At 56.0% G+C, this 26,194-nt stretch overlaps 1 protein-coding gene across 20 annotated transcripts in view; it reads right to left on the bottom strand.

Moving 5' to 3' along the window:
* Positions 1-26,194, bottom strand: part of HDAC4 (histone deacetylase 4) — a 338,607-nt gene that overhangs the window by 41,225 nt on the left and 271,188 nt on the right. For 18 of the 20 annotated variants that reach the window (XM_064286430.1, XM_064286436.1, XM_064286431.1 and 15 more), the window contains 5 exons: positions 19,795-20,052; positions 15,506-15,692; positions 14,473-14,606; positions 10,652-10,772; positions 3,791-3,837 (listed from right to left, as the gene is read on the bottom strand). In XM_064286430.1, coding sequence (XP_064142500.1) covers positions 3,791-3,837; positions 10,652-10,772; positions 14,473-14,606; positions 15,506-15,692; positions 19,795-20,052 — 747 coding nt within the window. The remainder of the gene's footprint in view (positions 1-3,790; positions 3,838-10,651; positions 10,773-14,472; positions 14,607-15,505; positions 15,693-19,794; positions 20,053-26,194) is intronic. The other 2 variants (XM_064286425.1, XM_064286427.1) reach the window with 1 other exon arrangement.

Genomic DNA, 26,194 nt, shown 5'->3' with positions numbered 1-26,194 from the left:
CATCGCCCAGGAGCCTGCAGCAGCATGCAGCCAGGACGCCGGCTGCCAACCCCTCCCGTGTTCCCCACAGGCACCCAGTGAGCAGACCTGCCACTTTAAAGAGGGCTGATCGTTACGTGGGGAGGGACAGATTCATGAGAGGCAGTCTGGAAGGTTCATCTTCAAAGCAAGATGATTTGAAATAAATTTACGAGGGGCTCAAGCCATTTCCTGGAGGGTGTTACTCTATGGGGTTATACCTCTCAGCCACCAAATCTCTACTTTTGTTAAATAGTTTCCAAATGTCAGAGGAACCTCTCTGTTACGCCTGCTCAGCAGCCATCAACATCTAGCATTTAAAAGACGGTTTCCATTCTCAGTAACAGCCCACTGCTGCTCAATAAAGTGGCTGGAGAACTGCAAATACCCCAGGCCACGAGGGGCACTGGTCGTGTATCACAGTGACAGGTTGCTCAGCGGGGAGACGTGATCGCTAGTCCAGGGTGGCGCTCCTGGAGTGGGAGCCTGGCCAGAGTTGGGGCTTCTAGAAGATTCCACCGGCTACCCTGGCTTCCAAGGGGACAGTGTCCTGGGTGGCCAGGCCCCGGGGCTGCACATGTGGGGCCTTGAAAGACAGTTTGGGCAAAACAAAAACCCACAGCCATCCTGGCAATCCTGATTCATGGCGACCCAGGCGTTTTAGAGCAGAACTGTGTTCCTCAGGGTTTTCAGTGGGTGTGATCTGCAGGCACAACAGTTAAGCCTTTGAACCCACCCAGCAGCTCCATGGGTGACAGACCTGGCGATCTGCTTCCATAAAGATCACAGCCTAGGAGAGCCTATGGGGCAGTTCTACTCTGTCCTACAGGGTTGCTGTGAGTCAGAATTGATTTGATGGCACCCAGCAACAATAACCTTTAGGAAGTAGATTCCCAGGCCTTTCTTCCAAGTATCCTCTTGTGAACGCAAACCTCCAACCTTCGGGTTAGTAGCTGAGTGCCAGGACTCCCGATTCAGAGATCACTTCTCTTCAGCATGTGGTTATTTGGGTTTTAGAACTCAGAGGTCATGAAGGGAGGGAAAATGGACCAACATCGCTGAGTGTGCCCAGAATGGCCTCCAATCTGCTGGCCCGGTGCCCATGCTCAGGGCCTCTGGGCTGCTCCCCCAGCTGTTCAGGCGGCCTCACAGCCGCACAGAGCGGAGGGGATGGAGCCCTACCCACTTTGGGGCCCCAAGTGGTCAATGTCCTGGAGAGCTCCAGCCCTCGTCCCGCTGCTGGGCTGCCAGCCCCTGGTGTGGGCCTCAAGCGGTCAGTGGTCCTGGAGCCCTGAAGAAGCATGAGGTCTGGTGGGAGCGTGGCTGGGGTGCGGCGGTTGTTGACTTAGAGCAGGTTGCGCAGTCAGGAGCACAAAGAGGTGCTGGACGGGGGCGCCGGCCCCCTCGGGCCGTCTACGGTCCAGACAGGAAAAGCTGAGGGCGAGCACGTGGAGGGTTCTGATGGGGTTCAGACTCGCCACCCCGAGCTGGGACAGTCCTGGCCAGGCCCAGCCTGAGGCAGGGAGCAGGGAGGTGCGCAGGTCCAGGTTCACCCAGCATCCAGCTCAGGGTGACTGCTCTGGGTAGGACCTGTCCCAGGTGATGGCTTCTTCCTCACTAATTAGGAGATGAGACCCAAGTTCCCAAAGCTCCAATCCACAACTTCAGCACTGACTCCAAGGAGAAGTGGACAGCCCTTCTGTGCCTGCTTTCTCCCCACCCAAGGGTCACATTTGACTCACTCTGTGCCAGCACTTTAGCTCAACTGTCTGCTCTGCTCTTCCCAACAGCAAAGGGATGGTGTGGCCTTAGAAAGAGACACTGAGCGGACAGTGTGGCCTTGGAAGGAGACAAGGAGGGGATGGTGTGGCTTTGGAAGGAGACATGGAGGGGACGGTGTGGCCTTGGAAGGAGGCAGCGAGGGGACGGTGTGGCCTTGGAAGCAGACAGTGAGGGGACAGTGTGGCCTTGGAAGGAGACAGTGAGGGGACGGTATGACCTTGGAAGGAGACAGTGAGCGGACAGTGTGGACTTGGAAGGAGATGCTGAGGGGACGGTGTGGCCCTGAAAGGAGACAGCAAGGGGACGGTGTGGCCCTGGAAGGAGACAGCGAGGGGACGGTGTGGCTTTGGAAGGAGACATGGAGGGGATGGTATGGCCTTGGAAGGAGACACGGAAGGGATGGTGTGGCCTTGGAAGGAGACAGCGAGGGACAGTGTGGCCTTGGAAGGAGACACAGAGGGGACGGTGTGGCTTTGGAAGGGAGACATGGAGGGGACGGTATGGCCTTGGAAGGAGACACGGAAGGGATGGTGCGGCCTTGGAAGGAGACAGTAAGGGACAGTGTGGCCTTGGAAGGGGACACAGAAGGGCTGTGCTGTCCCTGAGGTCACCGCTGGAAAACAGCAGTGTCAGGGCCAGGTGGGCTTGTGACCCTCAGTGCTGTGTCTCCCATCTGAGGTCACTGTGAAAACAGCTGAAAGAAAGGAACGTCCATAGTGCCCTGCGATCACCATCCACAGACTCTGAAGGCTCCCTCCAGTCCACGCTGTCTTCCGAAGGAGCTGTACCCGACAGCACGTGGTGCCTCCGCCTGGAGGGCAACCTGGCCAGCCAGCAGGGCCTGCAACCTGGGGGTGATGCTGGAGGGGGGCTGCAGAGGCTCAGGCCCCCAGGCCTGAGTTAGTGTTTAGCTTTCATTTGCAAATTATAAATTCTGCCTTGAATGGCACGCTGGCTGCGGGGCAGTATAAACCCAAACCTTTTCAAGTATGGCCAAAAATTTGCCTGGAATTAAGAGATTGGAGCCCATTTACAACACAAAATAAAACAACTTGTGGCCTGCCTGGCGGCGCAGGGCTAACTGCCGCCTATTCTCCTTCTGATGGGATAATTTTCAAAGCGGGGATTCTGTAAAGACTCAGGAAGAAAACAATTTTGTTTCATTTCCATAACAGACTCCAGATCCTGAGCTTCGCCCGATGTGTAATTACGCACAAACGCTGCTGTGCAGGTTCAAGCCCGCGACTTTGTTGTCCGAGCGTCCGGCCGGCCTTGCCGCCTGTGGTTTCCAGTGTTTTGGGGCCTGCAGGACGGTGACGGGCAGCAGGCTGGCTCGGGGCAGGCCTGGCCTCCCCTTCAAATCGCGATTCTCTGTTCTTGTGCTCCCCCTCCTATCCCTCCGTTTCATCAAGAGGATCAGCACAGGGAAACCCTTCTTTATTCACGTGCGGCTGACTGTCGGGCCTGACCTCCCAGGAGGGTGTCAACACGGGAGCCCTTCCTAGTGCACACCCGTGCCTGGGAAGGCCTGTCAAATCCCCTAAACTGTTTAACCGACAAGGTCATGTCCCCCCACAAGAGAGAGAAGCATGCACAGCCCAGCTCGTGGCTCATACCTCCATGTGCTCCGTAAATGCTCCACACTGGGAAGTGGGTGCACAATAAATGGTCCTTCTGAAGGACACACAACTGAGAGGTGAGCAGACTGCTGCTCCTAGGTGGGGAGGAGGTGCCAGCGGCCGCTGCGGGCGCAAGGTGAGCCTCAAGGGACACATCCCCCAGGAAAGGCCTGTGAGTTCCAGGCTCTAAGCCGCTGTGCGCGCACACGCTTTGAAGCACACATGTGGAGCTTGGCAGCTGCCCCCCATCCCCGCTTACGGAAAACACCTGGTAGCAATTACCCCCTCTATAGAGGGCAGGGGGCGATTCTGTGATTGCTGAGGCCCAGAGAACAAACAGAACGACATTTACACATTAAAGTGATACTCACCCCAACACCACCACAGGGGAGCCGCACAAACACAGAGGTGAGGGAGCCTGTGGGGAGAGGGACGGTCAGCGGCCAGGTGGTCAGAAGTCAGGCCGATAGCCCAGCCTGCCCAGACCCGCTGGAGCACAGACTCGAGTGGAACACTCGATGGCTCTGGGTGTTGAGAGTGGGAGGTGAGGAACATGTCCAAGGGCTGAGGGTGCAAGCTGGGGCCAGGCCCATCCACGGGTGATTGATGCAGGTTATCCGTGGCCAGCAGCCAGCGTTTATGGCCGAACTCGGGTGCAGAGGCCTGGCATCCTCTCTGGCCAAAACCTGGCCTCCCAAGAACTGCATATCCAGGCAGCAGCCCACTGCAGGGGGCAGGGACTGAGCCCCAGGGTGGGCTTAGCCCCAGCCCTGACTGGCTGTAGCCTTCACACCTTCACAGGAACAAACCCCAGGCTCCTGAGAGGCTGTGGGAGACCAAGTCTCTTCTTCCACAGAATTGTCCCAGCTACCCTGGAGCTTTGCGTGTAGCTCCAAGCATGGGTCCAAGCCCGGGTGTTCCCAATGGCCCCTTCAGCTTTGAGTAAGGCAGAGACCCAGAACCCTGACCGCCTCTCTGGAATGTTCCCATCCATGCTGTGTTCTCTAGGACCGCACGCAGCCACAGGGGTTGGAGTGGGCCAGCGAGGGGTTCCCCAAGAAGCCCACCCTCCATGGAGGTCATGCTGCTCCAGCGACAGGGCACCCACCAAGGAATGACTCTCCTTGAACCTGGGGCCTCAGCTGCCTGGAATATTACCCCCAGCATGAGAGACACTGACCATGGCCCGTGGTGGGACAAAGCCTTGACCAGTGGAGTCAACCCCGCCCCCCTGAATTAGCTAGCTGGACTCGCATCAGAGAGTCGCGTCTGCAGTTGACGGAGAAGTATCGACTCTATCCATGCTCTCTTTCCTGAGCACGCCTTGCAATTCTCCTGGCCCAGATCCACATCTCTTTCTAAAATGGCAAAGTCTGTCCCCAGTTCAGCCCAACACTGTCACTGATCTTGAAGGGCTGGTGTGGCTGACCCACCACTGAGATCCGTTTTCGTTCCAGTGTTCTGAGCTTGAACTTCCAAGAGTGGAGGACAGGCTCAGGCTTGCTGACTTGGGGATGCACTGGGTATCTAAGCTTCAATTCTGAACTAGGTTTGTGGCACATTGTTCACATTGTCAAAAACAAGAAAAAGGGAGAGAAATTCAACACAAGGTGTTCTTAGGGGAGAAGTATCAGTGGGTGGGGCTTTTCTCCCAGTCAAGCAAGCAATCAATCAATTGACTGCCTGCTCAGCCCTGGGAGGTGGTCCAGAGGCCTCACTCCTCAGTTCACCACCAGCAGCATGGCCCCTCGGAGGCCCCTCTCATTGTTGGTTCTATGCTTGTTGAAATGTTCATTCCATCATCTTCACACATCCCACTCAGGTCTCCTAGAGGCACCCATGTTAGTGTTGTTAGGTGCTGTGGAGTCGGTTCTGACCTGTAGTGCACCTATGTACAATAGAATGAAACACTGCCCGTCCTGTGCCATCCTCACAATCATTGTTATGTTTGAGCCCATTGTTGCAGCCACTGTGTCAAGCCACCTCTTTAAGAGTCTTCCTCTTTTTTGCTAACCCTCAACTTTACCAAGCATGATGTCCTTCTCCAGGACCTGATCCCTCCTAACATACATGTCAGTTTGTCTTGCTGTGGTGGCTTGTGTGTTACTGTGATGCTGGAAGCTACGCCACCAGTATTTCAAATACCAGCAGAGTAGCTCACAGTGCCCAGGTTTCAGTGGAACTTCCAGACAAAGACAGACTAAGAAGAAGGACCTGGCAGACTACTTCTGAAAAAATTGGTCAGTGAAAATCTTATGAAGAGCAGCAGAACACCGTCCGGTATGGTGCTGGAACGAGCCCCTCAGGAAGGAGGCACTCAAAATACGACTGGGGAAGAGCTGCTTCCTCAAAGCTGAGCTGACTTTAATGACAGGGACTCAAGCTTATGGGACCTTCATTTGCTGAGGTGGCATGACTCAAAATGAGAAGAAATAGCTGCAAACATCCATTAATAATCGGAACCCGGAACGTATGAAGTATGAATCTAGGAAAACTGAAAGTTGTCAAAAAATGAAATGGAATGCATAAATACCAATATCCTAGGCATCAGTGAGCTGAAAAGGACTGGTCTTGGCCATTTTGAATCAGGCAATCATATGGTCTCCTATGCCAGGAATGACAAACTGAAGAGGACTACGTCACATTCATTGCTGAAAAGAACATTTCAAGATCTATCGTAAAGTACAGTGCTGTCAGTCAGTGATAGGATAATATCTATATGCCTACAAGGAAGATCGACTGATACGGCTATTATTCAAATTTACGCACCAACCACCAATGCCAAACATGAAGAAACTGAAGATTTTTACCAACTTCTGCAGTCTGAAATTGATCAAACATGCAATCAGGATGCATTGATAATTACTGGTGATTGGAATGCAAAAGCTGGAGACAAAGAAGAACGGTTGGCAGCTGGAAAATAGGGCCTTGGTGATAGGAAGGACGCCAGAGATCACATGATAGAATTTTGTCAGACCAACATCTTCTATATTGCAAAGACCTGTCTTCACCAACATAAACAGCAACTATACACATGGACCTCGCCAGATGGAACACACAGGAATCAAATCACCTCCATTTGTGGAAAGTGACAATGGTGAAGCTCAGTATCATCAGTCAGAACAAGGCCAGGGGCTGACTGTGGAACAGACCATTAATCGCTCATATATAATTTCAAGTTGAAGCTGAAGAAAATTAGAACAAGTCCACAAGAGCCAAAATATGACCTTGAGTATATCCCATCTGAATTTAGAGACCATCTCAAAAACAGATTTGATGCATTGAACCCTAATGACCCAAGACCAGACTAGTTGTGGAATGATATCAAGGACATCACAAATGAAGAAAGAAAAGGGTCGTTAAAAAGATAGGAAAGAAAGAAAAGACCAAAATAAATATCAGGAAAGGCTCTGAAACGTACTCTTAAATGTAGAGTAACTAATGTGAATGGAAGAAATGAAGAAATAAAAGAGATGAACAGAAGATTTCAAAGGGTGGCTCAAGAAGACAAAGTTTTATAATGTCATGTGCAAAGGCCTGGAATTAGAGAACCCAAAGGGAAGAGCATGCTGAGCATTTCTCAAGCTGAAAGAAATGAAGACAAAATCAACCCTTCCAGCAATAGTGGAAGATTCTACAGGCAAACTATCGAACCATGCAGGAAACATCCAAAGGAGATGGAAGGAATACAGAGTTACTGTACCAAAAAGAATTGGTCAACAGTCAACCATCTTGGGAGGCAGCCTATGATGAAAAATGGATGGTATTGCAGGAAGGGGTCCAAGTTGCATTGAAGGCAATGACGAAATTGAGACGTTTCAACAAAAAGCGATGCAGCCCTGGAGGTGCTTAATAGTAAATATCAAGAAATTTGGAAGACAACTTCCTGGCCAAACGACTGGAAGAGATCCGTATTTGTGCCCACTCTAAAAAAAGGTGATCCAACAGAATGTGGAAATTATCAAACGATATCATTAATATCACACACAAGTAAAATTTTGCTGAAGATCATTCAAAAGTGGTTGCAGCAGTACATTGACAGGGAACTGCCAGAAATTCAAGCTGTGACTCAGAAGAGGGTGTGGAACAAGGGATATCATTGCTGATGTCACATGGATCTTGGCTGAAAGCAGAGAATACCAGAAATGTTTACTTGTGTTTTATTTACTATGCAAAGGCACTCGACTGTGTGAATCATAACAAATTATGGATAACACTGTGAAGAGAGGGAATTCCAGAACCCTCAACTGCGCTCGTGAGGAACCTGTCCTTAGACCAAGAGGCAATCGTTAAAGTCAGGAAAGGTATGTGTCAGAATTGTATCCTTTCCCCATACCTATTCAATCTGCATGCTGAGCAAATAATCCAAGAAGCTGGACTATACGAAGAAGAACAAGGCATCAGGACTGGAGGATGGCTCATTAACCACCTGTGATATGCAGATGACACAACCTTGCTTGCTGAAAGTAAAGAGGACTCGAAGCACTTACTGACGAAGATGAAAGACTACAGCCTTCAGTATAGATTACACCTCAATGTAAAGAAAACGAAAATCCTCATAACTGACCAATTAGCAACATCATGATAAATGGAGAAAAAACTTAAGTTATCAAGGACTTCATATTACTTGTACCCAAAATCAACATCCATGGGAGCAGCAGTCAAGAAATCAAAGGACATATTGCATTGGGCAGATATGCTGCTAAAGAGCTCTTAAGTGTTAAAAAGCAAAGATGTCACCTTGAAGACTAAGGTACGTCTGACCCAAGCCATGATATTTTCACCTGCCCCATATGCATGCGAAAGCTGGACAAGGAATGAGGAAGACTGAGGATCATTCTGAACCACGGTGTCGGGGAAGCATACTGCATACACCGTGGACTCCCAGAAGAAGGAACAGGTCTGTCTTGAAGAAGCACAGCCAGGGTGCTCCTCAGAGCTGACTTCCTCTCCCGTACTTCGCACCTGACGTTGGTTTGTGTTTATTTCGTTGGCTGAGTGTACTTTGTTTTGTGTGTGTGTGTTTACATTACTGATATAAATCATTCTATTTCCTTTTTCTTTTCCGCTAGGCCTGTGCTTAAAACCTGTTCGTGTCACTACAAGGACAGCTACTGTATTCCCTTCTCACCACGAGGCCTGTGTTCAGGTTTCTGAAGGCTGTCCTCACCACACAACTATACCGCCGTCAGCATTCACATCTCAGACACGGTATGTGCTCGTGATCGTCTCAGATGGTGCTAACCTAACTCTGATCAGGTGTTTAAACTGTGACTTCCTCTCTTCTTTTAACTGAATCCACACGCTTTTATGCTATATGCAAAAAAACTTAACTTCTTAATGTGGTCCAAGTTGGACTAAGGAACCTGCTAAGGCGGGCCTAAGTCCCCAGGTGTGTGGGGTCTCGTGGGGGCCTCATGGTGAGCCTCTTTCCGTCTGAGATGCAGACTTGAGGTGGGTTGCTACACTCAGCCAGCCCTGGGGTCTACTGAGGAAAAAGCCTCCATTCTGGCCCGCCCCGTACCTGGAGCAGTGTGAGCTGTGTGGAACGTGGATGCTGGCCCAGTCCAACCCCTGACATGACACGGATAGGAACATTCTGAAGAGGTCCCAGGGTTCTGGGCCTCTCCACCTTGCTCATAGCTGGGGGGGTGCCCAGGGGCTCCAGTGGAGCCGGGAGGAGGCAAGGATGCCAAAGCTTGATGGCAGGACCCACATGTGGCCATGTCCCCGCCTGGCACAGGGCCTGGTGCAGAGACCTGTTATAATTTCTGCATGCTTTGACAGGAGACAGGATGCCCATGCTGTCCCCGCTGTCACGGGGCAGCTGTAGTGTGGTGATTTCCGAAACCCTCTCTGCTCCCGCTGGCTGGTGCTTAGGAAAGAGCCAGCAAAAGCAGTGACCTTAGGATCAAGGCTGATCTGAGATTATCCCAGGAAGGAAGAGCCATAGGAAGACACCTCGCCCTGTGTCTGTGCCCCGTGGGGGCGGCACATACCCCCAGGAGCCTGCCCTGCCCCCAGGAACCTGTATCCCGCCCTGAGGAGCCAGCCCACCCCAAGGAGTTGGCCTTGCTCCCAGGAGCCTGTGTCCCTGCCCCCAGACCCTGTGTCTATGCCCCCAGGACCCTGTGTCTGTGCCCCCAGGAGACCTGTGTCTGTGGCCGTAGAAGGCCGTTGTCTGTGCCCCCAGGAGCCTGTATCTGTGCCCCCAGGAGCCTGTATCTGCGCCCCCAGGAGCCTGTGTCTGTGCCCCAAGGAGCCTGTGTCTGTGCCCCAGGACCCTGTGTCTGTGCCCCCAGGAGACCTGTGTCTGTGGCTACAGAAGGCCGTGTCTGTGCCCCCAGGAGCCTGTATCTGTGCCCCAGAAGCCTGTGTCCCTGTCTCCAGGAGCCCTGTGTCTGTGCCCCCAGGACCCTGTGCCTGTGCCCCAGGACCCTGTGCCTGTGCCCCCAGGAGCCTGTATCTGTGCCCCAGAAGCCTGTGTCCCCAGAACCCCGTGTCTGTGCCCCAGGACCCTGTGTCTGTGCCCCCAGGATCCTGTGTCCCCCGCCCCCAAGAGCCCTGTGTCTGTGCCCCCGGAGCCCTGTGTCCCTACCCTGAGGAGCTGGCCCTACTCCCAGGAGCCCTGTGTCCTTGCCCCCAGGAACCTGCCCGCCTCAGCACAGCTGGTTCTGGGCAGGAGATGCCCTGGTGGGGAAGTTCCAGAGCCTGCAAAAGCCCACTCCGAGGAGCCAGAGACAGAGGGGTGGTCCCCGGGGAGCATGGGGCTCCTCACCTGCAGTGACCATCATAGCTCTCTCTTGCTGTGCCCCCACGTGCCTTAAAGCTCAATGAAGAGCCCCAGCAGGTGGCAGACAGGCTAGGTGCTGGGCCGGGGGCCCGAGTGCCCCAAATGGAGTACTTTACACCAGGGGTTCTCAGCACATGCCCCCAACACCCTGACACAGATGCTGTCGGAGACTGGGGGTGGCTAATGTGGATTCTGAGGTCTCCTCTTCCCCCCTCACTCCACGACAGGACGTGGGAACCAGGTGGAAGGCCCCCCAGCCCATGCCGGCCTGCGCAGAGCCTGGAGCGTGCACACAGCTGTAGCGGCCACAGGGAGCTGAGGGCCGGGCTGGCCTCTTGTCACCGCCCCTGAGGGGCCTCGAGTGCACAGGTGGAGACACAGTGCTCCCAGCATAGCGTTGGCGACTCCACACCCAGAAGCAGGGAAGGCCTTGAAATACCTAGAAGTTTCTTACTGTCCAGTTTCTGGCGGTTGAGGGGATTGGTGCCGTAAAGCAGCGCGTGGGCCTCTGAGTGCACCGTCTGCAGCTCCTCCAGCGTGGCCTTGCGGCCACGGATGCACTGTAGGGACAGAATGGGCTGTCACACACCTGCCGGTGACATGACTCCTTCCTGAGCCCCCGCCCGAGAGAAACCTGGCCTCAGTTGTCAACACGTGCAAGCTCGTTGGCTGTCTCAAAATAACAATCAGACACTACCCGGAGCAATACTTCAAAAGCATTTTAGAGTTTAGACTTCAGTGGCTCTGAGGGACATCAGAAAAGGTAGCTCCAACCTTCCACACCTTCCCCTCCTCCGTCACACAGGACCTCATCCCAGACGGTCATTCTCCTTTCCAATGGCCGGGTCGGGTCCTACAACAGATGACTGGCCAACGGCAGTGTGAGCTGTTTCCCTCTCTTCCAGTTGCACGTTAGGGATCTAGAACTTCCGCCCCGAGTGTGGCCATGCTCGGACAGTGCTCCTCCCTGCGGATCTGTGGGCAGGACACCTCGGACGGCCTCAGGCGGCCCCCTGGGCCCTACCACAGCATGCTCTGCTCTGAGGACTCCTCCTGGCCTGACTCCTACGACCTGCTCAGACCTGCCCCAGAAATTCACAGAAACTACAAATCTTTTCTTGAACGATACTTGTTTAGCCTTTTAAGGGGCAGTAGCCAGGACATGAGACGAAGCTAGCAGTGGACGTGAACGTGGATTCCTGAGAATGGAGGCCCTTGTGCCCTGGGGGTGGTTGTGTGCATGCTGGGGTGGGAGCAGAGGTGGGGGACCTTGCGTGCACTCTGGGGTGGAACCAGAGACCAGGGGCGGGGGTCCTTGAGTGCGCTCCGGGGTGGGACCAGAGATGACAGGTGGGGGTCCTTGAGTGCGCTCCGGGGTGGGACCAGAGATGACAGGTGGGGGTCCTTGAGTGCGCTCCGGGGTGGGACCAGAGATGACAGGTGGGGTCCTTGAGTGCGCTCCGGGGTGGGACCAGAGATGACAGGTGGGGGTCCTTGAGTGCCCTCTGGGGTGGGACCAGAGATGACAGGTGGGGGTCCTTGAGTGCGCTCTGGGGTGGGACCAGAGATGACAGGTGGGGGTCCTTGAGTGCCCTCTGGGCAGGACCAGAGACTGCGGTGCAGCTGGCACCCTCTCCCCACCACCAGCCTCCAATGAGCTCGGTTTTCACACCTGTCAAGGAAGCATGGGACAAGATACTCTGCAGTGTGCTACTGGCATCCTGCCCTGGGGCTGGCCTCAGGCCATGCAAGCCTGGGGACACTGGACATGTGTCTTTCCTGAGAGGCGCTCTGTGGTCAGAGACTTGTCATACACAAGTGCCCACTTGTGGAATCGGGAGGGTAGGGACAGGGAGCCGTTGTGATGCCCTCTGCTCTGGGAAAGGAGGCTGAGAGGGGACTACTTCCCTTGTGGGGAGAGGGCTAAAGGGCAGGCAGGATGTCTGTGTGGGGCCTGTATGTATGTCCTGGGACTCTCCGGCAGTGCTGGGTAGCTCAGGGGCCACATGGGGTCAGGAGGGACAGGTGAACAATGTGGGCTTGGGGTGGAGGGCGAGCATGGCCCTGGAGGCTACGTGGGCTCTCCCACTTAAAGGCCAAAGTGCAGGATGAGAGTCTGAGTCAGACCAAAGGAGGAACTGATGAAATCATAGTGACAATGGGGCACCAGGGAAAAGTGTAAGAAACCCACCCTTAGGAATATGCAAAGTGAGAGCGGAAGACACAGGGCTGAACTGATGACGTTGGGGACATAAGACCACTTAGACTTGTCCAAGTGTCATGCTGCCTGCCTTTCCCCCGGAGGCCATCTCCTAACTATCTCAGTCTCCCTTGAATTCCTGGAACGAAATGCATGCGGGCACCTCCTCGTGCCTACAAACTCACAGCAGGAGGACATAGCTGAGGTAGCTTTGACCTTCCTGGTGCGTCTGACCTCTCCCCATCCCAGCCCCCCTTTCCTGATAGCCACGCCTGTCTGCCAGAGGAAACCCCACTAGGCTCCATCTGGGGGCATCGTGGATCCTGTGAGAGGCCATGGAATCCTGAACCCAGGAGGAGACCTGCAGCCCCGCCCGTAGGGCCAGCCTCGAACACGCTGGGGCTGGGCACGTGATGTCCACTGGGCGCGCTCAGGGCTTCCCAGGGTGGTGCAGGGGACAGTGCCCGGGGTGGGAACAGGAGGAAGGGCAGCTCAGAACAGGGACACTTTTGCTCCCGGGCTCCAGAGCCCCCTGGAGGTGCCCGGGGAAGGAGGAGGAGGAGGAACAGGGAAGGCTTACTGAGGCTCAGGCTTCTGCCAGGATGATGCTGCCCCCCAGTGGTGAATCCAGCTCCGACTGGAGCCCTAGGCCGGTTTCTGGGAGCTTCCCCACCCGACCTGCCCAGGAGCCCTTTGTGGGAGTGCACTCAGGAGAGTCCTGGACCAGGCTGTGTGCCTTCCCCTCCAAAAACTATTCCCAACAACATGACGGTGAAGGAAGCGGACGACCGTAAACGGGCTGATGGGGCTCCTAGCTTCTAAAGTCCAAGCAGGGAGATGCCCAGGGAGTTTCTGAGTGGCTCCTGGAGCCTTGCAGTGCAGAGCCCGGTCACCCTCCATACCTGCCCCCCTGCCGCAGCAGCCCACGACATCCCAGCTGTGAGGCAGCTGTCTGAGGATGGGACGGGCCCCTGGCCGCTCTGACAGCAGAGCCCATCGCCCTGTCTCTGGTTTTGGGAGACAATATGGGAGAGGGGAGGGGTTCAGAAGGGCCCCCACATGTTGGCCTTGAGGTGGACACCATGGTCCCAGAGCGCTCCCGGGAGGCGGCCACCGTCAGCCCGCTACAGACGGGGAGACTGAGCCCCCCCTATGGCACAGGCTCCCAGGGCCGGTACTGGCCTCCTCTCTCCACACTGTATCAGCGGGGTCTGGGGCTGGCCCAACACCAGCATGGGCGCTCCCCCCTCCTGAGGGCTTGGGATCCCTAGTGGTCCCCAGGCCCCAGGGCACCCACAGAACATGGTCCCCAGCCCCATGGGGAGGACAGAGAAACCTCAGAGTGTCATTCTGCTGACTTTTTCTGCCCTCACAGCAAAATCCTGCTCCAGATGAGCCCCCAGCCATGTTCAGAGCAGAGTGGATCCTCAGCCCTGGTTAGGCAGAGGTGGAATCTTGTTGTTTGCAAGCAACCGTGGTTATTACTGTGGCCAGACAGCCATGGGACGGAAGACCAGCTGGGCACATGGTCTCCAGAATCTTCTCAAATGAGCTCAGAGCAGAGTGAACCAAATTCAAACCAAACTGAAACCACGGCCCACAATTCAACCCCAACAGGGCAGCTTCCACCTTGAGAAAGAACGTCCACGCTGAGGCCTCTGCTCACGCTCTCCGAGAAGGTTTTGAAACGTTGAAGTAACAGGGTATCCAATAAAAAGCCAGCACAGCCCAGGAGCCATGGTCCAATTCTCCCCATGGGTCTCCAAATCCCACCATTGCTGAAGGTCCAGAGGCAGCCTGACTGGGCGCCAGGCAGTGAGAGGGGATAGGACAGGGGCCGTTCTGCGGGGAGGGGCTGGAAGGGCTGCAGAAGCAGCCAGGGAGTAGCATGCGGACACGGTGCAGCCTTTAGGGAACCGGCCACCTCTCATAGCCCTCATCCCCACACCCTTCTTCCCAGCAGGCGCCCAGCAGTGTGACCAGCAGTCTCCATCCACCCGCAGGGGGCACCTTACCTCACACTGGCTGTGGGGGCCTCCACCCTCACCCACCCTCCTTACCTCACACTGGCTGCGGAGGCCGGTCTCCTGCAGACGTGACCAGATGCTCTGGATGCGGCCGGCGTGCTCGGGATGGCTGTTGGTGTTCCCGCAGGTGCACTGGTGCTTCAACATCAGCGTGTCGTACACGAGGCCTGCAGGCACACGGAGGGTCAGTGCAGGGCCGTGGTGGGGCTTGTGCAGGCATGTAACCGCTGTCCCACTGACCATTCTGAGGAATCACAGAGTCGCGGAGCCCTTCATGGTCAGCATGGCACAGGTGAAGGGGTGAGGGTGGGCCAGCCCGATGCTCCCCTTCGCAACCTGAGCCTACCACAAGGGCGGTGGCAGCAGGGCCATGCAGGGGGCCCTGGGAGCACGTGGAGGAGGCAGGCAGGACACTGGGACTCCATGCTGCAGAGGATGGCCAACATTCGGAGACCAGAGGCTGGTCCTGCAAACATCCCAGTCTCTCTGGTCACAGGTCAGCCCACTCAAGCTGAGCTGGTAAACCAGGAACCATCCAGGCCCTCTGAGGGTCAAAGGGAAGGCAAGACCCAGTTCCTGTCTAGAGGCCCCCCAGGTAGCACGCAAGGTGAGGGCGCACACCTGCTCATCTGATCAGCATGGAGAGGAGTACCAACAGTGCTAGTGCCAGCACAGGGCCCTGATGCTCGTCAGCAGAGGGCAGCGTGCTGGCGGTGTGGGGACTATGCTCTGGAGGGGCCTGGGGTCTCGGGGAGGAGGTGGGCTTCTGTGAGTGGGTGGTGGGAGGGAGCTGCCCAGCTCAACATTGCCGAGGGCTGCCCCAGGGTCGCCGGCCCCTCCTGCAGCACTGGGACCCGCTCGCCTGACCCTTCCCTCTGCATGAACACAGGCTCGCAGAGCCCACAGCCCTCCACCACCCCAAGTGAGAGACAAGGCCCACAAGGCTGCCGCAGTGAAGCTGGACAGGGAAATCCACAGCCCCCACAAGGCCCATCTGCACCCCTGACCCGTGCCCCCCACAAGGCCCACCCACACCCCCCATGCCCAGCAAGAGGCAGTGCACTACCTGTCGTGAAGCGCGGCTTGGCGGGGGGCTCCTGCACAGACATGGGGAAGGTGGCAGACGCCGGGGAGGACTGCGCCCGGGACAGGGGCCGGTGGCCACCGAAGGACACAGGGATGCCAGCCGCCTCCATGGACGCCTGGTAGTTCCTAAGCTGGTGGATCCTCTGCTGCTCCAGGAGGAGGGCTTGCTGGGGGTGGGGGGGGGGGGGAAGAACTGAAAGAGGCGCTCTGCTGCATCAGTGTCATTTCACACCTCGAGGATTAAGGGTTATCTGTATCCTTTTCTTGCAAATCATCCATCCACCAACCCACTCACCCATCTACCCACACATCCATCTGCCCACACTTCTACCCATCATCTATCCATCCACCCACCCACCCATCTATCCATCCATCCATCCACTCAACCATCCACTCACCTACCTACCCACCCACTCACCCATCTACCCACACTTCTACCCATCATCTACCCACCCACCCATCCAGCCACACACCCACCCATCTATCCATCCATCCATCCACTCACCTACCTACCCACCCATCTATCCATCCATCCACTCACCCACCCACCCATCTATCCATCCACTCACCCGTCCATCCACCCACCTATCATCCATCCGTCCGTCCGTCCGTCCGTCCACCCACCCATCTGCCCACACTTCTATCCATCATCTACCCATCATCCATCTACCCACCCGTCTGTCTGTCCGTCCGTCCGTCCACCCATCATCCGTCCATCCATCCATCCCTGAGTGCACAGGAGTATGGCCCCATACATCCTGGACAGCCAGCTGAGGCAGGGCCACTAGAGGGTCAGAAGGAGCCTCCAGCTGGCAGGCGGCCTGTCCTGCACCTCCATGTGCCCAGGGCACAGGTCTCCAGGGTGTGCAGTGATATGGGAAATGCTCGCCCCCCATGCCAGGCTTTGAAGGGGTCCAAGCAGAGAACAGGCACACAGCCCGTGCCTTCAGGGAACCTACATTCTAGTGGGAAGACGGATTCTCAGTGAAGACTTGGGTGACAGGCTTCCTAATGTCAACGTGGAAAGGGCCCAGTCAGAGTTCAGGAGGGCCAGATCCAGCTGGGGCATCTCTGAGGAGGAGTGGAGCATGGAGGAGCAGTCCTAGCTGGTAATGGGGGGGGGGGGGGGGGGGCGGTGGAGGGTGTTCCTGGCAGAGGGCAGGGCAGTGGGGGGAAGGTGGGGAGGGGACAGTCCACCAATGGCTGGGAGCCAGCACATGGGAAGTTAGGCCGAAGCCAGCCTGGTGGGCTGAGAGCACTGGGCATGCAAGGGGACCCGGGCTCACGGGGCTGCACGCAGAGACACCATGTGGCCCTGTGGCCACCCATCAGGCTCTCCTGGATGCTCTTGACCAACAGCTGTACTTCATCTGCTGCCAGACATGTGAGTGGGAAAGCATATCTTAGAAGCAGGAATGCTAACTTTGTTTCACTTGCAAACTGCTCCCTCTCCGGCCCGTTCTTATTGCACGTGCTTGGGCCAGGAGAGGATGAGCTCTACAGAAGTCGACACGTGCCACTCAGGTTCTAACACTGGGCCACCTCTGCGACAAGGTCACCTCAGGGATAGGGCCACCTCAGGGCCAGGGCCACCTCAGGGCCAGGGCCACAGCCACTTCTGGGGCTGGGGCCACTTCTGGGACTGGGCAATCTCTGGGACTAGAGCCGGGCAGCAAGTAGGGTCACGGAGGCCAGAGGGGTGGATGGCCCTTTGAGGAGGCGGGGGTTTGCTGGGTAGGGGTGGGGATCCAGAGGGACCATCCCAGGACCCCAATTTGGCTATTTTTTCAACAAGATTTACCTGAGTAAAAAGAGGGATGAATACGATAAACAAATACTATCATAAAAATACTTTTCACAGAAGTGGTTCCTATGTGAAGTACTGGCTTCTGTGAGAGAGTAACACTCCAAGGACCAAAATGGGAAGTTTAAAAGCTGAAAATCCCAGGCTGGGTGCGGTGGGGCGCTAGCACCCTCTGAAGCTGCAAAGGGCCACACTAGCGGAGAGGAGCTGTGGAGGGCTGTGCTCCGTGCTGCAGCTGAGGGTCGTGCTAATTAATCACCCTCTGCCCGCATCCTGGACCACTGCCCATGAGGGACTGATGAGGGCCGGGCTGGGGTCTCCCCCAGCACTGTGAGGGTGACAGGGGAGGGGTTGGGGCTACTCGGTGAGGCCGGGAGCCTGGCTGAATCACTGAGCGACAAAGCCGATGGGACTCTGGGGTGGGTTTTGGTGGCTGAGGTGGGTGTCCTGAGAGGTGGAATACAGCCCCTGCAGGTAGCCTGCCCAGCTCTCCTCTCAGAGAACAACAGAAGCTTCTTCCTGAGAACCTCGCTGAGATGGCCATGTCCGACTTCACAGGCCCAAGGGGGAGAAGAAAGCAGAGCTCCCCCACCAGGGGGTTCTACCTCCAGTTCCAACTCAGTGTAATGGGCACAGTTCATTGTGGAGGACTAGGTCAGCAGCCCCAGCTCCTGAGGGGACTTCAGCTCTGAGCCTGGGTGGGGACAGGACCTTAGCTCTCTCAGCCCAGGGGCTAACAGGACCTCAGCTCTCTCAGCTCAGGGGGGGACAGGACCTCAGCTCTGAGCCCAGGTAGGGACAGGCCACTCTGTCCAGGTACCTGGTCTTCCTGCCTTTAGGAAGCAGGGCCAGAAAGGAGCAAAGAGGGAGAGAGCCCTCATGACACTGGAGGAAACCAGGGGAACTGCATGAGAGGGGACCCTGAAGCCACCTCCTTCCAGAAGAGTCTGGTCAGGAGGAAAGGTCTCCCTTCTCTGGGGGTTTCCTGCCCGTGCTTCATTGACAGAGCCTGCCCCTAACTCAGGAGCCCCTGGGTGGTGTGAATAGTTAATTTGCTTGGCTGCTAACTGAAAGGTTGGCAGTGAGAGTAAACCCAGAGGCAGCTGGGAAGAAAGGCCTGGTGATCTGAAAAATCAGCCAGTGGAAACCCTACGGAGCACAGTTCTACTCTGACACACGTGGGGTCGTCGCGAATCAGAACCAACTTGACAGCAACTGGGAGAATAATACGGCTATCGCAAACCCGAGGGGCTCCCATCCGGCTTTAATAAAACCCTAAACATTCACACGCAACTCTCCCCTGGTACGCATAACTTCCTAAAAATTGGGTATCTCATCTTATGTTTACTTCTGCAGATGCTAAATGGACCTCAAGTTTCCCTGATAAGGAACTGTGTCTGTTTATTATTCTCAAAAGAGTACAGAAAATAAGTGATTCTAACAATTGTCTCACGCTTGGAACACAAGGCTCATTTTCCTAAAAAAATGTTGCTCCTTCTGTCACCTACAGGATGCTGTGTTAACACGAGCGTTTTCCCATTTCCTGTCGGTGGGATGACAGCACACTGGGTCTCAGGTGCAGTTAAGAGGTTTGCCTCCTCCAGCTGCTTCTAGGCCCTCCCATGGACGTGGGGATGAGAGGCCCGTGGAGCCAGGTTCTGGGGGCTGCAGAGGGGACGTGGCTCTCCTACTGTCATGACATTTCCATTTAGTGTCGGGTCTACAAGACTTTGCAGACTGGTGGTTTTAGTGCGGGGGTGCCAATAAAGTGGCCCCAGAAATTCAAGGCGAGCCATCTTCCGAGAGACAGAAGCTGTGACGTCATCTGGCCCTGCGGCCCAGGTGTGTTGACAGCGGGGTGGCTGAGGGGAAGCCCAGTGGCAAAGGAGGGGACGGGCAGGGCCTGTGCCCCAGACGTAGCACCTGCTGGAGCTGGCCCTGCTGCAGGAGCATCAGATGGTACACGCCAGCACCCCTGGCTCTGGTTTCCTGTGTAACAGGTGACAAACAGCCTCCCTGATGCCCCTGTGACTTCTCGTATAGGGTTCTGCTCCCTGGCCAGCTGTCCTACGCGTTGCTGTGGGCTTGGTGGTTTTTTATTTTTCACCATACATTAATAAATCACTGTGTGTCAGCTCCCAGTGCCCTATACCACTGTTGCACTGGATCTATAAGGCTGGCCCACCCTGCCTCCCCTCCTGATCAATGAATAAATCAACCCCCACCCCCGCCTTTAGCAGTCATGCTGAATCTCGTCATTGTGTGGACTCTGTTTTATGCACAGTCTATGGATCTGAAGGAAAACCACCCGGGAATCTGCATTTGACTGGAAAGCAGGTGCACATGCACCAAGTGCTACAGGGCACGGCTGGGGCAAAAGGGAACGTAAACCACATGGGCCGCCATGCCTCCCAGAGAGGCGCCCTCCGATTAAGGGACCACCGGGGGTGCCGCCCTCTGCCTACCTGTCTGAAGAGCAGCTCCTGCTCGGTGGCCTGGCGCTGACCTGGCTCGGCCTCCCGGGCAGCCTCTGTCTCCTCCTCGTCGCTCTCCACGGGCTCCTGCTTCACCTGCACGCCGGCCAGCGTGTGCACCCCCTTCTGGCCTGGCAGCCGGTCCAGGCAGGGCTCCTCCAGCAAGGCCTGGTGCTCCCGGAGCTCCTCCTCTGTCTCCTCGGGGTGGCTCTCGGGCTGCCGGGTTGGCTCGCTCGGCTTGGAGATGATCTGCAATGACACGGAGGGGACAGCGATGGGCGGGGAGACCCAGGACCACCGGCGCGTCGGCTTCCGTGTTTCAGAAACCGACAATGGGTGGCTCTGGGAGATGCTTTCATCCTACACTAAGTGGTACAAACGGTCCACACACTCAGCTGCTATCTGGAGGTTGGAGGTTCGAGTCCACCCAGAGGCACTTCAGAAGGAAGGCCTGGTGATCTATTTCCAAAAAAAATCAGCCACTGAAAAGCCTGTGGATCACAGTTCTACTCTGACACACATTGAGGCGCCAGAGTCAGAATCAACTCAACGGCACCTGGTAACGCCAGCCAGCTCCCATCATTCACCCATGTTAGGCTGCTGGCGCTGTCCACAGTGCTGAGGGGTCGGTGTCAGGGGATCTAGGCAGGGAAGGAGACAGACTGCATATGGCATGCATTTATTAGGCACCGACTGTGCACCAGGCACAGAAAAGTACGACACAGGTCACAGGTGTTCTAACAAGTCTGTACGGGGAAGTGGGCGTGAAGGGGGGGCTGGTGCCAACCCATCCCCACATCTCCCTGTCACTCCTCAGCTTCTGACCCTCCAGCTATGCCCAGTGTGGTGCTGCGCCCACAGATGCTGCCAGTCGTCCTTCCTCCCTGGCCTCTTGCGTCTGACAAGGTAATGATCTAAGGGCCTCTTCTGGCTGCCCTGAGCCCACGTTCCTGCCTCCTCCTGCCTCTGACCACCCCATCAGTCCCCTTTCACATCCCCTGGGTGTGTTCTGGTTGCCTCTTGGCTCATTTCGCTCTTGCCAATCTGCCCCCTTCTGAGGATTCAGGGCACTGACAACTCCCCAGTTCTGTGACCTCTCTCTTGATTTCCAGACCTGCCACCTGACCACCTGCTGCATCTCAGCTCAACATGGACCACGAGCCACATCTCGACGCAGTGTGGAGCTCCCTCCAGGCGTCTCGGTTCAACATGGACCACAGCCACATCTTGACTCAATGTGGACCCCCCTCCAGGCACCTCGACTCAATGTGGACCACCAGCCACATCTTGACTCAAATGTGGACCGCCAGCCAAGCATCTTGACTTAATTTGGACTGCCCTCTATGCATCTTGACTCAATGTGGACTGCCCTCCAAGCATCTCAACTCAATGTGGACCACCTGCTACATCTTGACTCAATGTGGACCCCACTCCAGGCATCTCGACTCATTGTGGACCACCAGCCACATCTTGACTCAATGTGGACCGCCAGCCAGGCGTCTTGACTTAATGTGGACTGCCCTCCATGCATCTTGACTCAATGTGGACCACCCTCCACACATCTCAACTCAATGTGGACCACCTGCTACATCTCGACTCAATGTGGACCCCCCTCCAGGCATCTCGGCTCAATGTGGACCACCAGGCACATCTTGACTCAAATGTGGACCGCCAGCCAGGCATCTTGACTTAATGTGGACTGCCCTCCATGCATCTTGACTCAATGTGGACCACCCTCCACGCATCTCAACTCAATGTGGACCACCAGCCACATCTTGACTCAATGTGGACTGCCAGCCAGGCATCTTGACTTAATATGGACTGCCCTCCAGGCATCTCAACTCAATGTGGACCACCAGCCACATTTCAGCTCAATGTGGACCATGAGCCACGTCTCAGCTCAACGTGGACTGCCCACCAGGCCTCTCAGCCCTGATGTGAATAAAGGTGTCCGGGGCAGCAGTCCCACAGTGGAGACCGAACACCTGCCGCTTCTCTGGGTGGAAGCCAGGAAGGGCACATGACTGAGCAGCAGAGGGACAGGCTTGCTTGCAGCAGAACAGCTGGGCCTTGGTTCTCCAGGGCTGAGGAAACCGGGTTACGACAAAATTAAGAATATTAATGTATGAGGAAAGAGTTAAAAAACAAAAAGGGCGATGGCAGCCAAGGGAAGCGTGCTAAGTGGTCAAGATGCCCAGTCCGTGTTTTCCTCCAAACCTCAGACCCACGGAGAACATCAAGATAGTACAAAAGAGGCCTACACATCCTTCACCTTGTCATTCAGAGAGGGGAGCAAAAACAGTGTGGCTGCAATTCCTTCTCTTCGCTGTGGTGGCCACCACGCCCCACGTGCCAGCACACAGTTCTCTCAAGAACAAGGGCATCCTCCCCATTCCCCCGCCACCCTAGGCACTGGCCACACCTGGGAGCTCCCTTGGACAGATTTGGTAACTGTCCACTGTTCCAGCACTCAGTTCAGAGGCCAACTGCGGCTCACATGTTGTGTTTGGTCGCTCTGTCTCTCCAGCGCTCTACAACATTACCAGGGCTTTTTTTTTTTTTGGTCTTTCACAAGGTTGATCTCTGCGATTTTGTAAACTGTCCTTCAACTTAAAGAAGTGATTATCCTGATGACGCAAGTTGGGTGAAGCCTTTGGGGCAGGAACACCAGCAGGCAACACTGTGCCCCCTCATTTGGGTGTGGTCGGGGGCACGAGGAGGATCTGCTCCATTCAGGTGATATCGGTTAAGGTGGTGTTTGCAATTTCCCTGTTGGAAAGGGACCACCCCCGTCTGCGCTGTTAGGTTACCCAAGGTGTGTGTTCTCCTTTCCACGAGTGATGCAGGGATTTGGGGCTGGATGTTTAAGAGCTTCTAAGGCTGTTTTCCTCTCTAACTGCCCACGGCACCTTCTCCCTTGGTACGAGGCACGCCTATTCCTCTTCCTGGTCTAGTGGGGAGAGTGTGGTATCCACCCCCAACCCCTACTCTCTCACAGAGCCTCCTGGAAGCAGCCATGTCCCTTCCTGCAGCCTAATGGCAGGGCCTGGCTGGAGTAGGTCTGGGGTCTGAGGTCCTCTGAGGGGGTGGTGGGCAGGTGGGGCACTCTGGGCTGCCAGCAGCTCCACTGTGAGGGCCCAAGGGCAGTCCGTACGCAGGCTGAGTGGGAATGCGGGGTCAGCCCGCCCTGCCACCTCAGCTCCTCAGAAAACGGGGGACTTGAGCAGCAGGGCCTCCAGGCCCCTCTGGATAAGTTGTGACATTCCAGGCTTCTGTGAGCCAAAGCACTGGCCACAGCAAAGACTTCTGAAGGCCCTGACTGCCCAGCCCTACCCAGGCCTGCCCTTGCTGTCCTGGAGCTCTGGGACAAGGACTCCCTGGGCTGCACTTTCACCCTGAGACACATGGTGGCTCCGCGGGGTGGCCTGCAGCCTCTTCAGGCCCCGTCAGAGGGCATCCCAGGAGGCCTGCCCATATCAGACCCCCCGCCCTGAGAAGCACAGCAGGGCTGTCCTGGCTCAGCAGTGATGCAGAGGCCTGTGCAATCGGCTGCCCTGCAGGGGGAGGCCAGCCTTCTGCCCTCTCCCTCTCTTGGCTGGGCATGCCAGCCCTCTGTCTTCCTGCAGCCTTTTGGGCAGCAGTAGCCCCCTTTTGTCTATTAAATAAAAACAAATGCACTTCCATGCTTGGAACGACAATTCTTTAAAAGCTGGCTGGAGTCCAGGGCCAACACGGAGCAGGTAAACTTCCCAGATCCAGAGACCACTGGGTGTGCTTGTAATGCGACCACCCAAACACAGAGCCTACATCTCTCAGAGTTGGGGTTATCGGTTATGGGAAGTCCGCTCTGCAGGATTCAAGTTGGGGTGTGGTGTCCAGAACTCACAGCAGGAGCTGACTTCTACGACAAGGCCCCTAGTTGTGGAAAATGCCTTCAAACACTTGCTGGTAACAGAGAAAAGCTCCTACCTCAGCGCGTTTCCCACTTTACACAAACCAGACCCCATCACCCAGCAAACACACAGGCTGAGTTTTGCTGCCTGAGTTTTTGAAGTGCCGCTAGCCCCTGTCAGCACGCATTCTCTAGAAAGTTTTCTTTACTGCAGACCTTTATTAAAGACCCCTGCACGCAAGGCACGACACCAACAATGCAGGCTACACACACCTGGGGAAATCTCATCTGCCTCAGAGATTTCTCAGCTGAACTGGTGGCCCCCTGGGCTGTTGGCCACCCACAACCAGGGAGGGCAGTCTCTGTCTTTGAACATCTGCCTCTTGGTGGCAGAGCTCAGCTGAGCAGTGGCCGTGCATGACGGCTGCAGCACCGATGCCCACTGGGCAGGTGGGCAGAATGGGACAGGAATCCTCGCACTCTAAAGGCACTCTCACATTGGTGTCACAGGGCAGACATGTTGCTGCTGCCTTGGTCTGACGTGGGATCGCAGTTTTCCTGAGTACCTAGGAGAGCACAGCTCATCATGGGCAGACACGATGGTGCTGGATGTAAGAGTTGGGATCACTGTCTCCCTGAGCACCCAGAAGAATATCGCTCATCACAGGACAGGCATGTTGGTGCTGGATGTAAGAGCTGGGATCACCGTCTTCCTGAGCACCCAAGAGAATATTGCTCATCACAGGACAGGCATGTTGGTGCTGGATGGTAAGAGCTGGGATCACTGTCTTCCTGAGCACCCAGGAGAACACTGCACAACACTTCAATCAGCTGTCGTCTGCTGGTGTAAATCAATCAAGTCACAAAATCCAGGGAGACTACTCAGTTTCCAAACCGCTTCTCAAGAATGTGCCACACGTGAACAGGGCTCCCTGCCTCCAGATGCTGCTCCTTGTCGCTCAGAGTGACACCCTGCAGGGAGTGAGCTGGAGTTGGTGCTGTGAACACGATGTGGAAGCTCTTGACTCTTGGGAGTACAGACATGCGATGGCTCCTGCCTGGCCCACGGCAAGGGTGCGCCTTCCGGTGCAGATAAGGGGCTTGCTTGGGCAGACCTTCCATTCCTAACACTGCTCCCCGCTGTCTGCCTATGGGGGGCCCTGGCCTGCGCTGGGCGAGATCTGGGGCCCTGGCCACTCAGGTGCAGGCTGGGTATGGAGCACCACGTGGTGCTGTGCCACGTTCAGGGGAGCAGCACAGGAGAGGCGCTGAGGTTTCAAACAACACGCTTCCACACACATGTACATGCACGCACGCACACATGCACAGGCAAACACAACATGCAAACACACACGAGCACGTGCACATACACGGGGCACCTGCTTTGGCCAGGCACATCTATGCATAAGGCCGAAATTGGAGTCAGATGAGACAGCTGAGCTGTGAGGACGACATGGCTGATGGCAGACAGCAGGGAGAAGGGGAGAGGGGCCTGGGCCACAGCTCCGATTGGGGGCTCGGGAGGCACTTCTTGAGGGTGCCGTTAGACTAGGTGTGACAGAGACTGGAGGAGTGAGGCCGGGAGCTGCCCCCCGCATCACCTAGCTCTTGGGGAATCGGCCTCATGGGGCTTCGGAGAGGTGAGCAGGCCTGGTATGTGGAGGCAGCCTGGTCAGGGTGGGCTTCCGTCCCCACCACTCCCCTCAGCACTGGAGGAGAACTTCACCCGCAGGCCGTTCCCAAGCTTGTCCACGGATGCCAGGCACATCTCTGCCTCCCGAGTCCTGCTCTCAGCCCTTCCACTCCTCGGGGAAATCACAAAAGGGCCGCCACGTCTGACAAGCAGGCAGGGGATGAGGACGGAAAGGAGGCCAAACATGATGTGGGCTTCCACGTGCAGAAGAGGGGGCCGAGACACAGCTCGCCTGTTTCCGCCCCTGCCAAAGCTTCTCCGAGCGCCCTTCAGGAAAGCACCCCAAAGGTGCCTTCTACCACCTCGTTCCCTGGTTTTGTAAATCAGCTTGTAATTCACATACCACAGAATTCCACTTTGAAAGTCCACAATTCGGCAGCCCTGAACGCGTTCATGGAGTCGCACAACCACCACCACCGCCGCCTAACTTTAGGACACTTCATCGCCCCCCAAGGGAACCACGTGCCCGTTGGCAGTCATGCTCACTTTCCCTCCCCAGCCTCTGGCAACCACTAATCTGCCTCCTGTCCGCACCGATCTGCCTATCCCAGACACTGTACACAGTGGGGCTGTACGATACGTGGACTTGCGTGGCTGACCTATTTCACCCGGCACCACGTCTTCGAGGCCCATGCGTGTTGAGCACGTATCAGAACTTTATGCCTTTTTATGGCTGAGTGATGTTCCACCGGGTGGACAGACCACATTCTGTTACTCTGCTGATGGACATTTGGGCTGTTTCTACCTCTGGGCTGTCGCGATTAATGCTGCTGTGAACACCCACGTCCAAGGTTCTGTGTAGACAT

Source organism: Loxodonta africana, chromosome 6 (assembly GCF_030014295.1).
Source record: "Loxodonta africana isolate mLoxAfr1 chromosome 6, mLoxAfr1.hap2, whole genome shotgun sequence".
NCBI lineage: Eukaryota > Metazoa > Chordata > Mammalia > Proboscidea > Elephantidae > Loxodonta > Loxodonta africana.
Note: the sequence above shows the minus strand (reverse complement) of the source record. Positions and strands in the feature narration are given on the sequence as shown.